The 16,233-nt window shown below is 44.1% G+C and overlaps 1 protein-coding gene across 1 annotated transcript in view; it reads left to right on the forward strand.

Moving 5' to 3' along the window:
• PSMF1 (proteasome inhibitor subunit 1) overlaps positions 1-10,060 on the forward strand; it is a gene marked incomplete at both ends in the record, with an annotated part of 29,398 nt that extends 19,338 nt beyond the window's left edge. The window contains 3 exons of the mRNA XM_080716610.1: positions 8,041-8,094; positions 9,209-9,367; positions 10,009-10,060. Coding sequence (XP_080572736.1) covers positions 8,041-8,094; positions 9,209-9,367; positions 10,009-10,060 — 265 coding nt within the window. The remainder of the gene's footprint in view (positions 1-8,040; positions 8,095-9,208; positions 9,368-10,008) is intronic.
• Positions 10,061-16,233: the final 6,173 nt, after the last annotated feature.

Raw genomic sequence — 16,233 nt, forward strand, 5'->3', positions numbered from 1 at the left:
GTAAATAAGCTGGTTGGGACCCCTTTAACCTCTGAAGAAATCCCAGTGAAATTCTGACAGAACATGTTAACATGGCTAATGTTTATTCAGCCCTTACTGTGTTTCAAAAGTTGAATTAAGTATAGAGTATATAGTATAAAGTATACACAAAACATAAGTTTTTTAATCCTAGTAAGAGAATGAGGAGGCAGGGGCTGTAGTTATCCTCATGTTACAGAAAACTGAGGCTCAGAGAGGCTAATCGGTGTGCTCAAAGCACACTGCTCCTGAGCACTGAAGCAGGAGTTACTAGCGTTTCCTCCTTCCGCACCGTGTATTAGCAGCTGCCCCAGAAAGAGATGATTGTGGCCTGGGTTGTTCCAAGAATAAATAAAAAGTGATGTAGCTGGAACATAGTATACCAGTAGGACAGAAATGGAGATGATACTATAGTGTCAGCACTGGCCAGTGCATACAGAGCCTTAGGGCCAAGATCGGGGGCAGTGGGAAGCCACTGGGTGGATTTAAAAAGGGAAGAAATTCATATTGTTCACATTTTTCTTTTTTTTGGCAAAACTGGTGGTTATGCAGGGACATTCTAGCTGCACCTCTTTTTTTTTTTTTTTTTTTTTTAAACATAATCTCACTAAATTGCAGAGGGCCTCACTAAGTAGCTGAGGCTGGCCACAAACCTGTGATCCTCATGCCTCAGCCTCCCAAGTACTGAGATTAAAAGCCTATGCCAATACCTGGCTGTCCACATGTTTAAAAAAAAAAAAAAAAAGGACTCTGGCTCCCCCAGGTAAGTGAGAAAGTACCAAAGACAACAGAGAGGGAGGAGCTGAGAAAGAACCCCATAAAGTTGTTTATAGACTCCTGGCCTTCCTCTCCAAATGTACATAAATGAATGGATAAGCCCATACATGGTAGAGATCTTAATAATGCACAAAGGCTTTAAAAACAGCACTGACATTGAAACTGGAACTTGGAGCCCAAATCCAACTGGGTTGGTTGCCAACACCCTCCATAAGTCTCCTAACAAATTGTTCAAAATGTTTGGGATAAAATCTAAAGTCACTGGGTATAAAAGAACCAAGAAAATTTCAGCTCACAAAATGACAGTCAAAAGGTACCAATACCAAGATGACACAGATGTTGGAATTATCTATCAAAAACTTTAAAGCAGGAGCCGGGTGTGGTGGCGCACACTTGTAATCCCAGCATTCGGGAGGCTGAGACCACAGGATAACGATTCACGGACAGCCTCAGCTACTTAGTGAGGCCCTCTGCAACTCAGTGAGACCCAGTTTCAAAATAAAGATTAAAAAAATAGGGCAGGGGGCATAGCTCAGAGGTTGAATGCCCCTGGGTTCCATCCCCAGACCTGCAAAAAAAAAAACAGTCTTGAAATGAATGAAATGATAGAAAATTCATCAAATAAAAAGAAATGAAGAAGAAACAAGTAGACCTTTTAGAACTGAAAATTACAACAATCAAAATTACCATCCCACTGGCTTAATCAGGAGTAAAATCAATTTAATAGTCTACTAACAATAGATGATTTAACAATAGATCAATAGAAACTGCCCAACTGAACAAGAGAAAGAAAAGACTTGAAAATAAGTCTCAGGAACCTGTGGAACAATTATAAAATATCTCACGTTGGGGCCATTGGAGTCTTAGGAGAAAAAGTACAAAACAGGAGAAAATTTAAAGAAAATAGCAGCTGACAACTTATTTGATTTGCAAAAGAAATCAACCTACAGATCCAGAAATTTTGGTAAATCATAAATAGTTCAAGTTTGAAGTCCATGCCTACATACATTATACCCTGCCAAAAACTAAAGACAGAAAGGTATCGGCCAGGCACCGTGGCACATGCCTGTTATCCCCAGAACTTGGGAAGCTGAAACAGGAGGATCGCAAGTTCATAGCCAGCCTCAGCAACCTCATCAGGCCCTTCGCAACTTGGTGAGACCAGAGAGGGCTAGGGTTGTGGTTTGGAGGTAGAATGCTCTGGGTTCCATCTTCAGTGCCAAAAAGAAAGAAAAATATCTTGAACATAGCTAGAGAAAACAATGCTTTTTTTTTTTTTTTTTTTTTTTTGGTGGTATTAGGGTTCCTGGAAGCCCTTCTACCTCTGGGCTACACTCCCAGACCTATTTCATACTCTTTTATTTTTGGAAACAGGGTCTCTTAAGCCAGCATGGCTGGCTTTGAACCTGCGCGATCCTCCTGTCTCTGCCTCCCAAGCACAAGGATTGCAAGCTTGGTGGTGCACGCCCGGCTGATTATGAATTTCTAATCAGAAACCATAGAGACCAGGCTGGGCACAGTGGCACATACTTATAATCCCAGTGACTTGAGTAACAAGGCAGAATTCCAAGTTCAAGGCCAGCCTGAGTAACTTAGTGAGACCCTGTATCATAGTAAAGGACAGGGATATAGTTCAGAGATGCAGTGCTCCTGAATTCAATCCCTTAGTACCATAAGTAGGAAGGAGGGAGGTAGTGAACAAAGGAGGTAAACCATGGAAACTAGAAAGAAGTAAAACCACATTCTTTTTTTTTTTTTTTTTTTTTTTTTTTGGTGGTACTGGTGTTCCTGGAAACCCTTCTACCTCCGGGCTACTCTCCCAGACCTATTTTATTTATACTTTTTTAATTGGAAACAGGGTCTCTTAAGCCAGCGCGGCTGGCTTCGAACCTGCACGATCCTCCTGTCTCTGCCTCCCAAGCACAGGGATTACAAGCATGTGCCACCACAACCAGCGTAAAACCACATTCTTAAACTAGGAGAAAAAAGAATTGTCACCCAGTTTTCTATGTCCAGTAGATATTTCACCTTCGTTTCTGAAGGATATTAAGTGAAAAGAACATAAAAGAATTCAGATCTTCACAAAAGGATTTATAAATCCCTTATTCAGACACAAGGGAACTGATGCCAAATTAAACTTGGAACATTAGGAATAAAGGAAAAGTGATAGGAATGGAAAATATCTGAGTAGATATAATAGACTCTTCCCTTGAGTCCACTAAGATCTATTCTGTAGTTGAAAGAAAAAAAAATAGGACATTTTGTGATGGGTTTTTCAATGTAATACAGAATAAGACAACTGTAACAAAGAGTGGTGAATAGAAGGTACCTATATGTGCAGTTAAGGTTTTTACATTCCATTTGAAATGGCAAAATATCACTTCTAGTAGACTGAAAAGTTATGTGTATTGCAATCTTTTTGAGCAACCACTAAAGAAACTGTACAGAGAGAAATAGTAAAAAGCACAATAAATTGAGTAATAAAAAGAAAAAGGACAGTAAAATGAGAGTAAAATGAGCAATTGGAAGCTAATAATAAAGGAATATAATTGATCAGTAATCATATTAAAGCTAAATAGACACAGCACAGTGAAAGAACATGGGGTTTTGAAGTTGGACAATAGGTGTGAATCTTTTCTTTGCCATTAGTATCTGTGGCTTTGTGGGGGGGAAAAAAAGGACTTTGCTTCTGGTAGCCTCATCTGTAGAATAGGAAAAATAACAATACTTATTCAGAGGGCTGCCATAAATGTGAAATAAGATAATATATGTTGGGAGTTAGGCACATCCATCATCTGTTTAAAAAGTAGGAGAGAACAACCAGGCATTGTGACGCACACTTGCAATCCTGGTACTTGGTAGGCTGAGATAGGAGGATCACAGGTTTGAAGACAGCCTCAGCAACTCAGGCTCTCAGCAACTTAGACCTGTTTCCAAATAAAAAATAAAATAGGGCTGGGGGTGTAGCTCAGAGGTAGAAAGCCCCTGGGTTCCATTTCCAGTACCAAAAAAAAAAATAAAAAAGTAGAGGAGAGAGATACATATTTGCTCATGTATGCAGGGTATCTTTGGAAGAACATACAAGAAGTGGTGGTATTAGTTTCTGACTGGCTGTGGAACAAGAATGAGTTTTTTTGTTGTTGTCATTTATTTTTGCGGTACTAGGGATGGAACCCAGGGGAATTCTACCTCCGAGCTACACCCCAAGCCCTAGTTTTTATTCTTTATATTGAAACAGGTTCTCACTGAGTTGCAAAGGACCTCGCTAAGTAGTTGAGACTGTCCACAAACCCAGATCCTCCTGTCTCAGCCTCCAGAATGCTGAAATTACAAGCATGTGCCACCTGACTATTACAGATTCACAATCTCTTATCAATAATTATGAAATCAAAAAAGCTCTGAGAACAGGATTTGTTTCATAAGCTTCATGCCAAAACTTATTGATGGTAAAAACCTAATCTGAAGTGGCATGAAGCTTTCTTTTTTTTTTTTTTTTTTTGCGGGTCTGGGGATGGAACCCAGGAGCATTTGACCTCCAAGCTATACCCCCTGCCCTAGTTTTTTTATTCTTTAATTTTAAACTGGGTCTCACTAAGTTGCAGAGGGCCACACTAAGTAACTGAGGGTGTCCGCGAACCACGTTCCTCTGGTCTGGTCTCAGCCTCCTGAAATGCTGGGATTACAAGAGTGCGCCACCACGCCCGGCTCAGCATGAAGCTTTCTATATCTTCATTTATCCTACTCAAGCGTGAGTATTCATCCCTTTAGAAGAAATATTAGCTTATTGGTTATCAGGCCCTGCTTAGAAATATTAAACTATACTAACTATAATAAAAAATTCTGAATTGTAAACACATCTGACCCAAGATTCTGGACCTGTATGTCTTTTTTTTAACTCATGAATTTTAAAACTAGGAATGCATTACCCATTCATAAAATTAAATTTAAAAAGCTAGTCCTTTAAATACTAAATTAAAAAACATTAGCACATGCCAGGCATGGTGGTGCACACTTGTAATACCTGCGTTTCTGTTGGGGTGTGTCCATACAGCACCTAAAGAGATGCAGCCTCCCTCGGCCTGAGCGGCCTGCAGGCTAAGGCAAAGCTTTAGGTAAAGTTTAAGAACTTTCCGCAGTAAAATGATTCAGCAGAAAAAGGGCTAAGATGGCCCCTGGAGGAAGCTACAAAGGCGTGGTTTCCCCATTCATTATGGGTGGGGAGACTGAGCAGTTTTTCCCTTTTTACCTTTAAAGGAGCTTCCGCACACATGAATGACTCATGTACTGGCCTGGGATTGGCTGTGAACTACGTGCTAGTGATCTTTATCCCAATAGGCTAGGCTATTTCCCATTGGAAATTCCCCTCATGGTTTTGTGCTATATATATGATTGCTTGAAGAGGAATAAATGAGATCTTGCTTGACTTGACTCCCGGCTCATGTGTGTGTGTGTTCGAGCCATTGGCACTCAACCTTCCTGATCAGCCCCGCCACTGATGGGCAGGATCCCCGTCACTTTTGGGAGGCAGAGACAGGAGGATCCCGCAGGTTCGAAGCCAGCTGTGCTGGCTTAAGAGACCCTGTTTCCAAATAAAAAAGTATAAAATAGGTCTGGGAGTGTAGCCCAGAGGTAGAAGGGTTTCCAGGAACCCCAGTACCGCCAAAAAAACAAAACAAAACATTAGTACAATATCTAACATAAAGTATGTACTCAACAGCTGCTGCTAGTTCATCCCTAGGCCTTTCCTGTCAACCAGTCCCTTCCCTTTCTAAAACCATCACTGTATACATCAGTGTAACCCCTGTGAGCATTACTGTTAGATTTTACATCTTAAAAGATTAAGGTGCAGAGGTTTTATGACAAGCCCCTGCCAACCATGTAGAATATATGAAACCCAAAGTCCAGAACACACCTCGTAGCTCCCAGTCCTGGGGCCTTTCCAATTACCAGGCTATGTCAGCCATTAGAAGGTATCAGGTGGATTTCCATGCCCATGGGAGGCGTGTTACTATGAGGTAAGAGAACAGCAGAGCTCCTAAAGAGGATCTATGTCTTCACGAGCACTGCCCCACTGGGCCCAACAATGCATTTTACCTCATTTCTTCAGTTGATTACCAGATGAAGGACTCAGAGCCCAAGTCCAAGGGCTATGTACAAAAAAAACTTTTTTAATCCCTAGAGCCTCATTCAACACATCCAGGACTGAGACTTGCCCAAGCAAGAGAGGCAGGGAGAAGAAGGTGGACAGACTCTCTGCTATTTAAAAGAAATAAACCCATTTAAAATAAATGGGTTCTAAGTGTTTTCACAATGAGTTGCCAGTAGTGTGCATGTGTTGCAGGGAGACTGCTTTGAGCCTACAGAACATGCGGTGATAGTTGCAAGGCCTTATAGCTGTCTTTATAGCCTTCATCATTCTGGGTTTTTTTCCCTTCCCATACTCTATGGTTCAGAGAGGAAAATAGAGATGGCTGCATATTTCAGGGGTAATGGGGCTCTTTACTTCTAGATATTTTAACAGCTTCTAAAGCCCTCTTCCTCTCTCCATACCTGCTGCTTTGTAGGGAGCACTTCATGGAGTTAGGTAAGATGCTGGCTCCATAAACCATGGCTTAGAAAAATAACCTAGGTCAGGAAAAATGTCTTCCCTAGCAAACTTAGCCTTGTCTGCCTAAAGTGTCATATCCTTTCCAGCCCATTAGGTGGAAGTGACAAGAGCACTTACTTTTGGATTTCTTCCCAGTTCTCCTAATTAATGGCTTCTTACCTGTGCGCTTAGATTAGCTACTGTTTACATGGCTTTCCTGTTCTGGTGGAAACCCACCTGTGCCCCAAAACTGTCAAGTTTGTATTGCTTGCCAGGGCCCAAGCAGATCCAAAGCACACATTCTAAAATAAGTCATTTTGTTTTATTATATCCATATCCTTTATGGAACAATTAAAGAAAAAACTAAGAGTGACTGTCACAGTTTACACATTCAGCGTGCTTCTTGCCAGTTTGTTTTGTTTTGTTCTGGTACTGGGAATTGAATACAGACGCATTCTACTTTCCAGTTACACTCCCAGTCCAATTTTATTTCTTATTCGAAAACAGGATCTAGCTAGGTTCCTAACAGCCTTACTAAGTGTGATCCTCCTGCCTTAGCCTCCCAAGTACTGGGATCATAGGTGTGCACCACCACGCCCAGCTTGGCAGTTTTATTCATACATACATGCCTCTGCCCCTACACATGCACAGGTTTACAAATACTTCCACTTTTCCCACTTTACACACCCATACCCTGAACATTTTTCCACATCATTTTTAAAGCATTGTGAGTACTGTTTCTCTTGTTTCCATGGCTGCATATGGGAATATACTGTGATGTACCTAACTGATCCCCATTTAGGTTGATTTCCAGTTTCTCTGGTTGAAGTCTTTGTAGATATATTTTAACTTGAATTTTATATTATTTAAGTTGAATACCTAAGCATATAATTATTGGATAAAAAATTTTGAAGATATTAAGACTTTTGAAAAACAATATATATATATATATATATATATATATATATATATATATATATATATATATTGTGTGTGTGTGTGTGTGTGTGTGTGTGTTAGAGAGATAATGTAGAATTGCTCTCCAGAAAGTATACATTCATTTATGCTGCTTATTCATACATCTTCAGTGAAGGAAAAAAAAATTGACAGACTGCAGAGGCCTGTGGCATGTGACCATCTATCAGGCTACAAACAAATCCATAGTATACAGTGGCACTAAAGCTTCATGTCAGGGCCACAGTGGACAGAAGGCTGAGAATCCCTGTTCTCATGTGTGTGACTCCATACCACTACTCACTCCACCTGGGAAGCTTCTAAATCTTAGTTTGGGATTTGGTTTTTGGTTTTAGATTAATATTTTTCTGATATAAAACTTCTTGTTTCTTTAGTTTAAGAACTTGAGAAAGGTGTAAAGGTTTATTTGAAGGTTACACTTGCTAATATTTTTATCTTTATATAGAATGGGGCCCTCTACATTTTCAGCTTCCATTCAGCCCTTTACATGTAATCTCCTTGTAATATGATCAGTGTTCATCTGTGCCAAGGACCACTGTGAAATGTCACTGGGTGTGGTCTCATGTAGGCACTCCAGGTGCCAAAAATGCATTTGTGACCCCGTGGGCCTTCGGTTCAGGCCACTGGGAGTCCAGGCACCTGGCTGCTCTGGGACCTAGATAATTGTCCCTTGTTTGTTTCAGGTGTGATCCCCTGGGCCCGTTTGCTGTTGGAGGAGAAGACCTAGACCCTTTCGGGTGAGTACTGCCAGGGAGGTGGCAGCAGCATAAATTGCTGTTATGGCTTTCAGCCTCAGCTCATCTTCTAATTTTAAAGCTTTTCATCAGTGTCATCCTTTGGGATGAAGGAGGCAGTTGTTGCTGAGTGGCTGTACTGTGCTGGGCCATACCTTGAGCCACACAGGAGAGCTCTGAGTGTTAGGGATGGCTGAGCAGCCCAGCAGCCAGCTCCTCTGTCCTTTCTCAGTCCTCCCATACCTGGCAGAGGACAGCAACCTTTCTTAGAGGAAAAGATACACAAGGATTTATCAGGTGCAGATTGAAAAGCACTTGGTGGACCACACACCTTGGGCAGCTCAGGGCTATCAGGGGTCACTCACTTGATAAAGGAAGTCCCCAAGCCCATTAGATTCTCATCATGCACTCAGCAAAGTTATTACCACCTCAGCTGTGCACTCTGTCCTCTGAGTAATTCAGACTAGGTTTTAACCTCTGCTGCAAATGACCCCATCTTTATCCTCACATTTTTAAACAGTAGGGAAATTACTTAACTCTGCAGTGACACTTGAACAGTGACCTTGGAATGTGAGAAGCTCCATCCAGCTCATTCAGTCTAGTTTGAACACATAAGGTCAGATCCATGGAACTCTGTGATTTCTGATGCTGTCAGGAGCCAGATGTGGGCACCCACAGGCAGTCAGAAACTGCCCTGAAGCCCTTCAGGGAAACAGCAAAAATCCTAGTGTTGTGACTTATCTCCATGACTATTATTAGTCCTTGGGCTTTAGGTAGTGCCCTGCAGAGCCTTATGACAGTTCTGCATTGACCCTGGCCAATTCCACGTACTGTTCTTGATCAGATTGTGCCCCCCCGCCTTGGGGCAGGACCTGGCAGGAATCTTGATTTTGTAGACTTGGGGAACCCTACCAAATTTTCTGGACTGCTCAGGCCCCTTAACAGTGAAGGTCTGCTCTTCATGGTCATGCTCTTGTCCACTTCCTGCTGGCTCTCACATGTTTACTTGGACCATCCAGGGCAAACGGCCCAGTCATCTCAGTCCATTCTCACCTCCCCTACCGCCTTGCAGCACAGTCCCTGCCACAGCTGCTCATCATCTTCGTTCTTGCCTTAGGTGTCGGAGAGGTGGCATGATTGTGGACCCTCTGAGATCTGGCTTCCCAAGAGCACTTATTGACCCGTCCTCAGGCCTCCCAAACCGGCTTCCTCCAGGCGCTGTGCCCCCAGGAGCTCGCTTCGATCCCTTTGGACCCATTGGGACCAGCCCATCTGGGTAGGTACTCAAGTATGCTGAGACGTAGGCTCTGATGGCAGCTCAGTCCCTCTCAGCTCTGCATTGGCAAGTGTCTGGCCTTTGACACCAGGAGCCGAGTGGCTGCTGCTGCTGCTTACTACGGCCAAGAGTGAGAAGTCTCCTCTAGCCCTGACTTCCAGGTGCTTTATCCCTTTGTGTCTTCCTTCCCCCAATTTCCCTCAAGGGAGGACTACCAGGAGGAAGAAATAACACCAAAAGTTAAGTGTGTTTCTGGTGTGGGGGTGGCAGCGCACACTGTAATTGCAGTTCTTGGGAAGCTGAAATAGGAATACAAGTTTGAGACCAGTCTCAGTAACTTAGCAAGACTGTCAGCAACTTAGACCCTGTTTCCAAATAAAAAAAATAAAATAGGGCTGGGGGTTTGTGTGTCAGAAACCTGGTGAAAACTATATTCACAGTCTTGGGTAGACAAAATGATCTACATTTCACAGAAGTGAAAATTGAGGTTCAAGGATAGATCATTTAAAGTGGGATAGTGGAGCTCCAGAGTGTGCTTCTAACTCCAGGAGTCACCATGTCACTCTGGAGGGCATACGGGTCATGTTGCCATGCACCAGATCCCTTTCACTTCAACTCACCAGCCCTTCTCTCCATTCCAGACCTAACCCAGATCATCTCCCCCCACCGGGCTATGATGACATGTACCTGTGAAGGCCTCAAGAATGTAACATCCCAGCCTCTCCTCCACTCTCCTGGAGCTGCCACCGCTGGCCCCATCAGCAACTGTGTTCTCACGGGCTGGGGGCAAGGGACTCTACCCATGTGTTTGCAGGTTGGCTGGGATCACCTCCCCACCCCTTACCAGAGCCAAGGCACCTGCTGCAGCTCTCCACCTGGCTGCTTATAGGTCCCAAAGAGAAATCAGTGTTCTCTCTCACCACCAGGGAGACTCTGGCAACATATATCCTCCACCCGATGCAGTCCCAGTTGCAGCGCTATAAGAACAGAACGCATTTTGGATGTTATTATTAAGAACCAAATGTCAATACAAAATTCATGTTGCCAGTCACACTTTTCTTTTTGTATTAATGCATAGCTCCTTCCAACTAAGGGACTTTAGTTTGAGGTCTTATTCTTGCTTCTCAGGCACCTTCATTTCATCAGTTACTATTGCTCCTGACATGACTAAGATGGGCCCCAGTCTGGCTGCATGGATGGAAAAGTATGACTGGAAATGCCATGGGCCACAAGAGGACTCACAAGAACAGACTGCATCATTCTGACCAGGGCAGAATCCTCCAGTTGTTCTAGTTCTTGACGAGCCTCTGAGTCTGTCTGTGCCTAGGCAGCAGTGGCCTATAAGAAGAAGAATAAATAGACCTAGAGGCTAATCTCATTTTGCCCCATAGTCACCATAAGAAAGCCCTTTCTCTTCGGACCTTGTTCCCACTTATAAAATTGGAGGTGCCTTTCCTGCTTAAAGTAGACATTTGGTCTCTTTCTGTGGATAGCAACAACCCCTTGGAACTAGGGCAAAGGAAAAGATTGAAAGTTCAAGGATTTATGTAGCACTTACTTACAAAGTATTTAACTGTTTCTTGTCCCTCTTGGGGCCCAGACAAAAACACAGGAGCATGGGTACCTAATGTGTCAAACCTTGGGAAGAACAGGGAGCTTGGCTTCTGGAAGCTGAGTCCAGGCCCTCTTGACTTTTGGTGTTGTCTGGATCTTCTGCAGCCAAGCCTGACAGGCGTGGGCAGTGCTGAGCCTTGTGCTGTGGTAGAAAGAGCACTAATGGGCGGCACGAGCTAGAAGGCTGGGCTCCTCCACCCTGCAGCCAGTATTCCCGCTATGTGTGGGTCCTTTCACTTCTCAGCTGCATGGATTCCCTCCCCTAAATTACACCATGGCACTTAGCTATAGGCAGCAACAGGCTACTGTACCTCTCTCTTCTGAGGTTATCTGCCAGGCTAGTTTCTATAGCCTAGGACTGCCTGTCTGCTTAATCCAAGAATAGGTAGAGTAAACTGAACTGAAGGCCAAGGGCTAGTCTCAGGTGGAGTGTTGGCAGGCTGGCATGAACTGGCTTCCTGGGTATTCTGGCAGTCCCCATAGGGTGCTGACCACCTTGAAGCCTTTAAAACATCTGTGCTCTGGAGAAAGACCCAGCAGTCTGGCAGAGGTATAAGTGGATGCAATACCCATAACTTGTGTCCTTATGGGCTGGCACAGGACTACACCTGCAAACAAAGGGCTTAAACATCTGTTACCAAAGGAAGCACTTAAAGGAACATCAGACTAGAGAACATCAGATAGATGTAGGGATGAGAGATAACTTACAACCCTGATTGGGGAAAAAGATGAAATTTAAACAATAAATCAACCACCTAGATTTTCTAGTAATGAAAGTCAAGAAAGCAATATATACATAATTCTGTGCTCTGAAAACAAAGTATAGTGATTCATCTGTGGAATTAGCCAGTTTTTGTGTGAGTTCTTGCATCAAGGACACGAGCACAGGCAGGCATAGATGTTGTATGGGGGAAGTGAATGGGGCCTTGAGCTTCTCGGTCAAGCTGTTGGTGCCCATTTTGGTCTGGGCCACTGTTCTTCCAGACACAAGTAATCAGCAGGCAGCAAGTAGGAATGTTTTAGGTGTGTGTCTTGTAGCCCTTAAATTGGATCCTTAACAACAAATAGCACTTAATAACCTGTTTCTCTTTTTTTAATAACAGCTTTATTGAGGGAGACTCACATACCCATAAGGTTCACTCTTGCAAATTATACAACTCAGTGGGTTGTGGTATATTCACAGTATCTCACATCCATCACCAAATCTTAATTCCTGAACATTTTCACTACCCCCCAAAACCCATACCATTAGCAGTCACCTTGATCCCCTCTCCCCTCCTAGCCCTGGTAACCGCTATCTACCATCTATCTCTAAAGACTTGACTATTGTGGACAGTCCTCATAAATGGAGTCACTCAATATGTGGCCTTTTGCATCTGGTTTCTTTCACTTAGCATAATGTTCTTGCAATTCAAACATGTAGTGTATCAGTATTTCATTCCTTTCTGTGGTTGAATAATAACTCATTGTACAGATACATCACATTTTGTTTACCAGTTGATGGACAGTTAGGTTGTTTCTAGTTTTGAGCTATTAGGAATAATGCTGCTGTGGACAATAGTGTGGGGTCAGATGATTTCTACTCATCTGGGCATATACCAAGGGGTGGAACTGCTCTTATCACACAGTAACACATATATATAACTTTTTGAGGAACTGCTGTTTTTCACAACAGGCACCCCATTTTACATCTCCACCAGCAATGAGCAAAGACTCCAATCTCTCCATGTCCTCCCTGACACTTGTTATGCTTCATCTTCTTGCTTTTAGCCATGTTAGTGGATGTCAAGATGTATCTCATTGTTTTGTCCTGTCCCCCCCCCCCCGGCCTGGAAAATTTTGTACTATGCCAAACAATGCAGAGACTGGGGCCACTGAGCAGACTGTGTCTTTGATACAGTTGTCTTGGGATGGCAGAGCTTGTGACTCACAGAGGAACTAGGTTTGACTTTTGGAGATGGTTCTGGGCTATATGTGATACAGACAGGTTCTTTCTCTAGAGAAATTCCTGTGACCTTTTCAGATCTAGTTATTCACAACATCATTTTTCCTTGGTTTGAAATGTATAGTTCATCTAGTTACTTACAAGTAAAATAAAGGTCATTTTTGGGGTGCTGAAATTCCATAGACCACGACTACTATTTCTGGGGCACAACAGGCCACATCCCATCATCTCTTCCTCAGTGTATCATCTTCACAATTCCTAGAGCTAGCTGTATTTGTCATTGCATTTACCTGCTCAGCCCTGAGCTTCTGCTGACCCGCATTGTTAGTCATGAGTCTCTTAAGGCCTGGACTCCAAGAATGCATGGTGCTCAAATGGAGACCATCTTCCTGTGCTATATGACAGCACCTGTTGACACAGTTGGAAAGCCAGCAACAAAAAGCCCAGACAGCCTCCCTCTTGGAAATCCAGCTTCCCAAAAAGACATCTGATCCTCTCCACTTTGGTGTAGTTCCAATAAAGACAGGTCACACCAAGTAGAGAAAGGATTCCCACATGTCTTATCCTCAGCTTCTTCTGTTAAGAAACTTGCATGCCTGTTGGCTTTTGGGGACTCATAGGCATCTCTGCCTTCAGGTCACCACAAGGCCCTTTCAGGTCACCCCACTGTGCTGGGCCCTTAAGGTGGGTCTGAAGGCAAAGGCGGCAGGCAGTGAGGGGTGGCAAGACACCAGTGACCAGGGATAGATCCTACAGTGCCAAAAGGAATGGCAGGAAGCTTGAGCACCCCACTTGTAGCCATGGTGGCTCCAGGTGCACAGTAGAAGGCCTGGCCCTGCTGAGAGGAACGTGACAGTGCAGTCTGACAGGACCTGGATGACCAGGTGAGTACATGAGGTGAGCCTGGTTCAAAGGGACAAGGGAGTTGGGGTCCTGCTGCAGTAAACAGACTAATTTAGCTTTTTAACCAAAAAGGCTGGGGTCCAGAGAGCAGCAATGTATCATCATTGCCTTGATCTGGGAACTAGAAACTCCAGAGCCCTTGAACTGCCTAGATCCTCACCAGAAAGTGAGTGTCCTTCATACTGCTACCTCTACCTGCTAGTGCCAAGTGTGATGCTCAACCCAATGCATCTGATTATTGGAACCTACATCACCTCTGAAACCCTAGGCACAAGGGATCCAGGGGAAATATCCTTGTTCCTTCTTCCCATTCCTACATCCAGGAAGGTGTACTGAGACAGCGGTCTGGTGAGACAGTCTTATGATTATCTGGGCCATGGGCCATGATAGTTGGGGACCATAGCATTGCCTGCCTGAGCCCCAAAGCACATCTCTAAGGAAGGGCTTTCAAATCTTCTTTTTTAAAGTTCCTCCTCTGATCCATAGGATCATGCAAATTTGAGAACTCATTGAGCAAGGAAGAGGGAGCTTTTTTTTTTTTTCTTTGCTTTCTTTTGAATTGAGCCCTGGGGCATTCTATCTCCTGAGCTACACCATGCACCCTGCCCTTTTTATTCTTTAAAAATGGGGTCCTGCTAAGTTGCTAAGGCTGGCCTTGAACGTATGTTCCTCTTGTCTCAGCCTCCCAAGTACTAAGATTACAGTACACAGTGTGCACCACTGTGCCCTGCAAAGGGAATGCTTTCTATATCCTTGCTACTCATCAGCAGCAACAGCAGTGTCAACTGAGAACCTATTAGAAATGCAGTCTCTAACCCTACCCCAAACTTGCTGAATGAGAATCTGCATTTTAACACATTCTCCACGATTCATGTGCACACCAAAATTTGAGAAGCTCGAGTGTACAAACTTTGTCCTCCCCCTATCTGATGCAGAAAATTTAGTCAGTCAGTCTTGATTGGTGGCATGTTATGATTAATTCATTTTACGTTTTCCCTGGTTGTAGCCCCAGTATCCACTATAATTCACTCCTATGGGCCACTCAGGTGTGTTTCCAATATCTTGCAAAATAGCATACATTACATCTTCAAAGCAGAATAAGATATCCCCATTTTCTAAGCCAGAGAAAGAGGATTTGCAAAGGTCTGGTAACTTGCTCTAGGTCAGGCAGGCGTCTCAGAATCAGGCTGGAATGGGTGTGAAACCCATTTGCCAGTGTGTGACCTTCCTCATCAGCAAAGTGGACCTCACCCCAGCCTACAGGATGGCAGCAAATAATGACTTATCAGCAGTCAATAGGGGCCGGCTGATATTACTGAGGTCATGGGAGTAGGTAAATATGAGGCCCAAGGGCAAGAAGAGAGGGATCATGGGCTTCCCCCAATGCAGGCAACAAGCATTTGTCTGGTGCCCACAGTGTGTTGGGCTTTTCACATCCTCTAGCACTCCTCACAAACAAGCACAATCGGCGGCAGCCTTACATGCCCCTGAGTGGTGGCAAGACTGATTCCAAAACCAGTGTTCTTTTCAGTAGAACCATTGTGCCCAGACTTCAGCCTAACCAGATGAGAAAACAAGTTTCTGGGCAGAAACTAGAAACTGAGTCAGCTAGTGTGAGAAAGGAAGGGGGCTGCGTAATGTCCATGAGAGTCTAGACTGAAGTCAGTCCTGTTCACAATGTGAGGACTTTCGCCTGTACCCACAGGGCCCTGGACACCCAGAGCAATGAAAGCACTCAGCCCGACCTCCAGCCGCAGGAGAAGGCAGGCCCAAGGCCTCTGAGGGTCAGCCAGGCATGGGCTCCATGCAGGCCCTGTCACCACCTCCCCAGTGCTGCTCACCTTGGCCTTCTAAGCTTAGTGAGGAACTACTCTTCCTCACTGAGTAGGTGAAAAAGCAAGTCTACAGCATATGAATAGGAGTGTCTCAGAACCACAGACCACAGAAATCTTGGCTTCAAGTCCAGAGCTTTCCCACTAAATACAGGCCAAAACAATCATAGAGTCAAGAGACCAAACACATGAGGATTCCTATCCCACCTCCCTCTTCTCTTAGGCTACTAGGAAATTGCCATTTCTGATCAGCACCCACCATCCCTGAAGCAGGAGAGGCCTCAGCTAGGTTAAGCCCAACTTGCCTACTTCTCCCAAGGCCAAAGTAGCCCACCTAGGTGTCTTCTTCAGAGCCACAGGACCACAGTTCCTCCTAAAGCCCCTTGGTTCTGTGTCAGAAGCCCGTGAAGAAAGGTATGGGTAGGATACCTGAGCCATGGTGACCTTAGGCAAATCCTGTCCCCTTTGGCTTCCCCAGCTGCAAAATGGAGATAGAGATGGGCTTGACTCTGAGATCCTATCCATGTGTGACATTCCATGCCTCTAAACAGGCCATAGGCCTGAAGATTCAA

Source organism: Muscardinus avellanarius, assembly GCF_963383645.1.
Source record: "Muscardinus avellanarius genome assembly, chromosome: 19".
NCBI lineage: Eukaryota > Metazoa > Chordata > Mammalia > Rodentia > Gliridae > Muscardinus > Muscardinus avellanarius.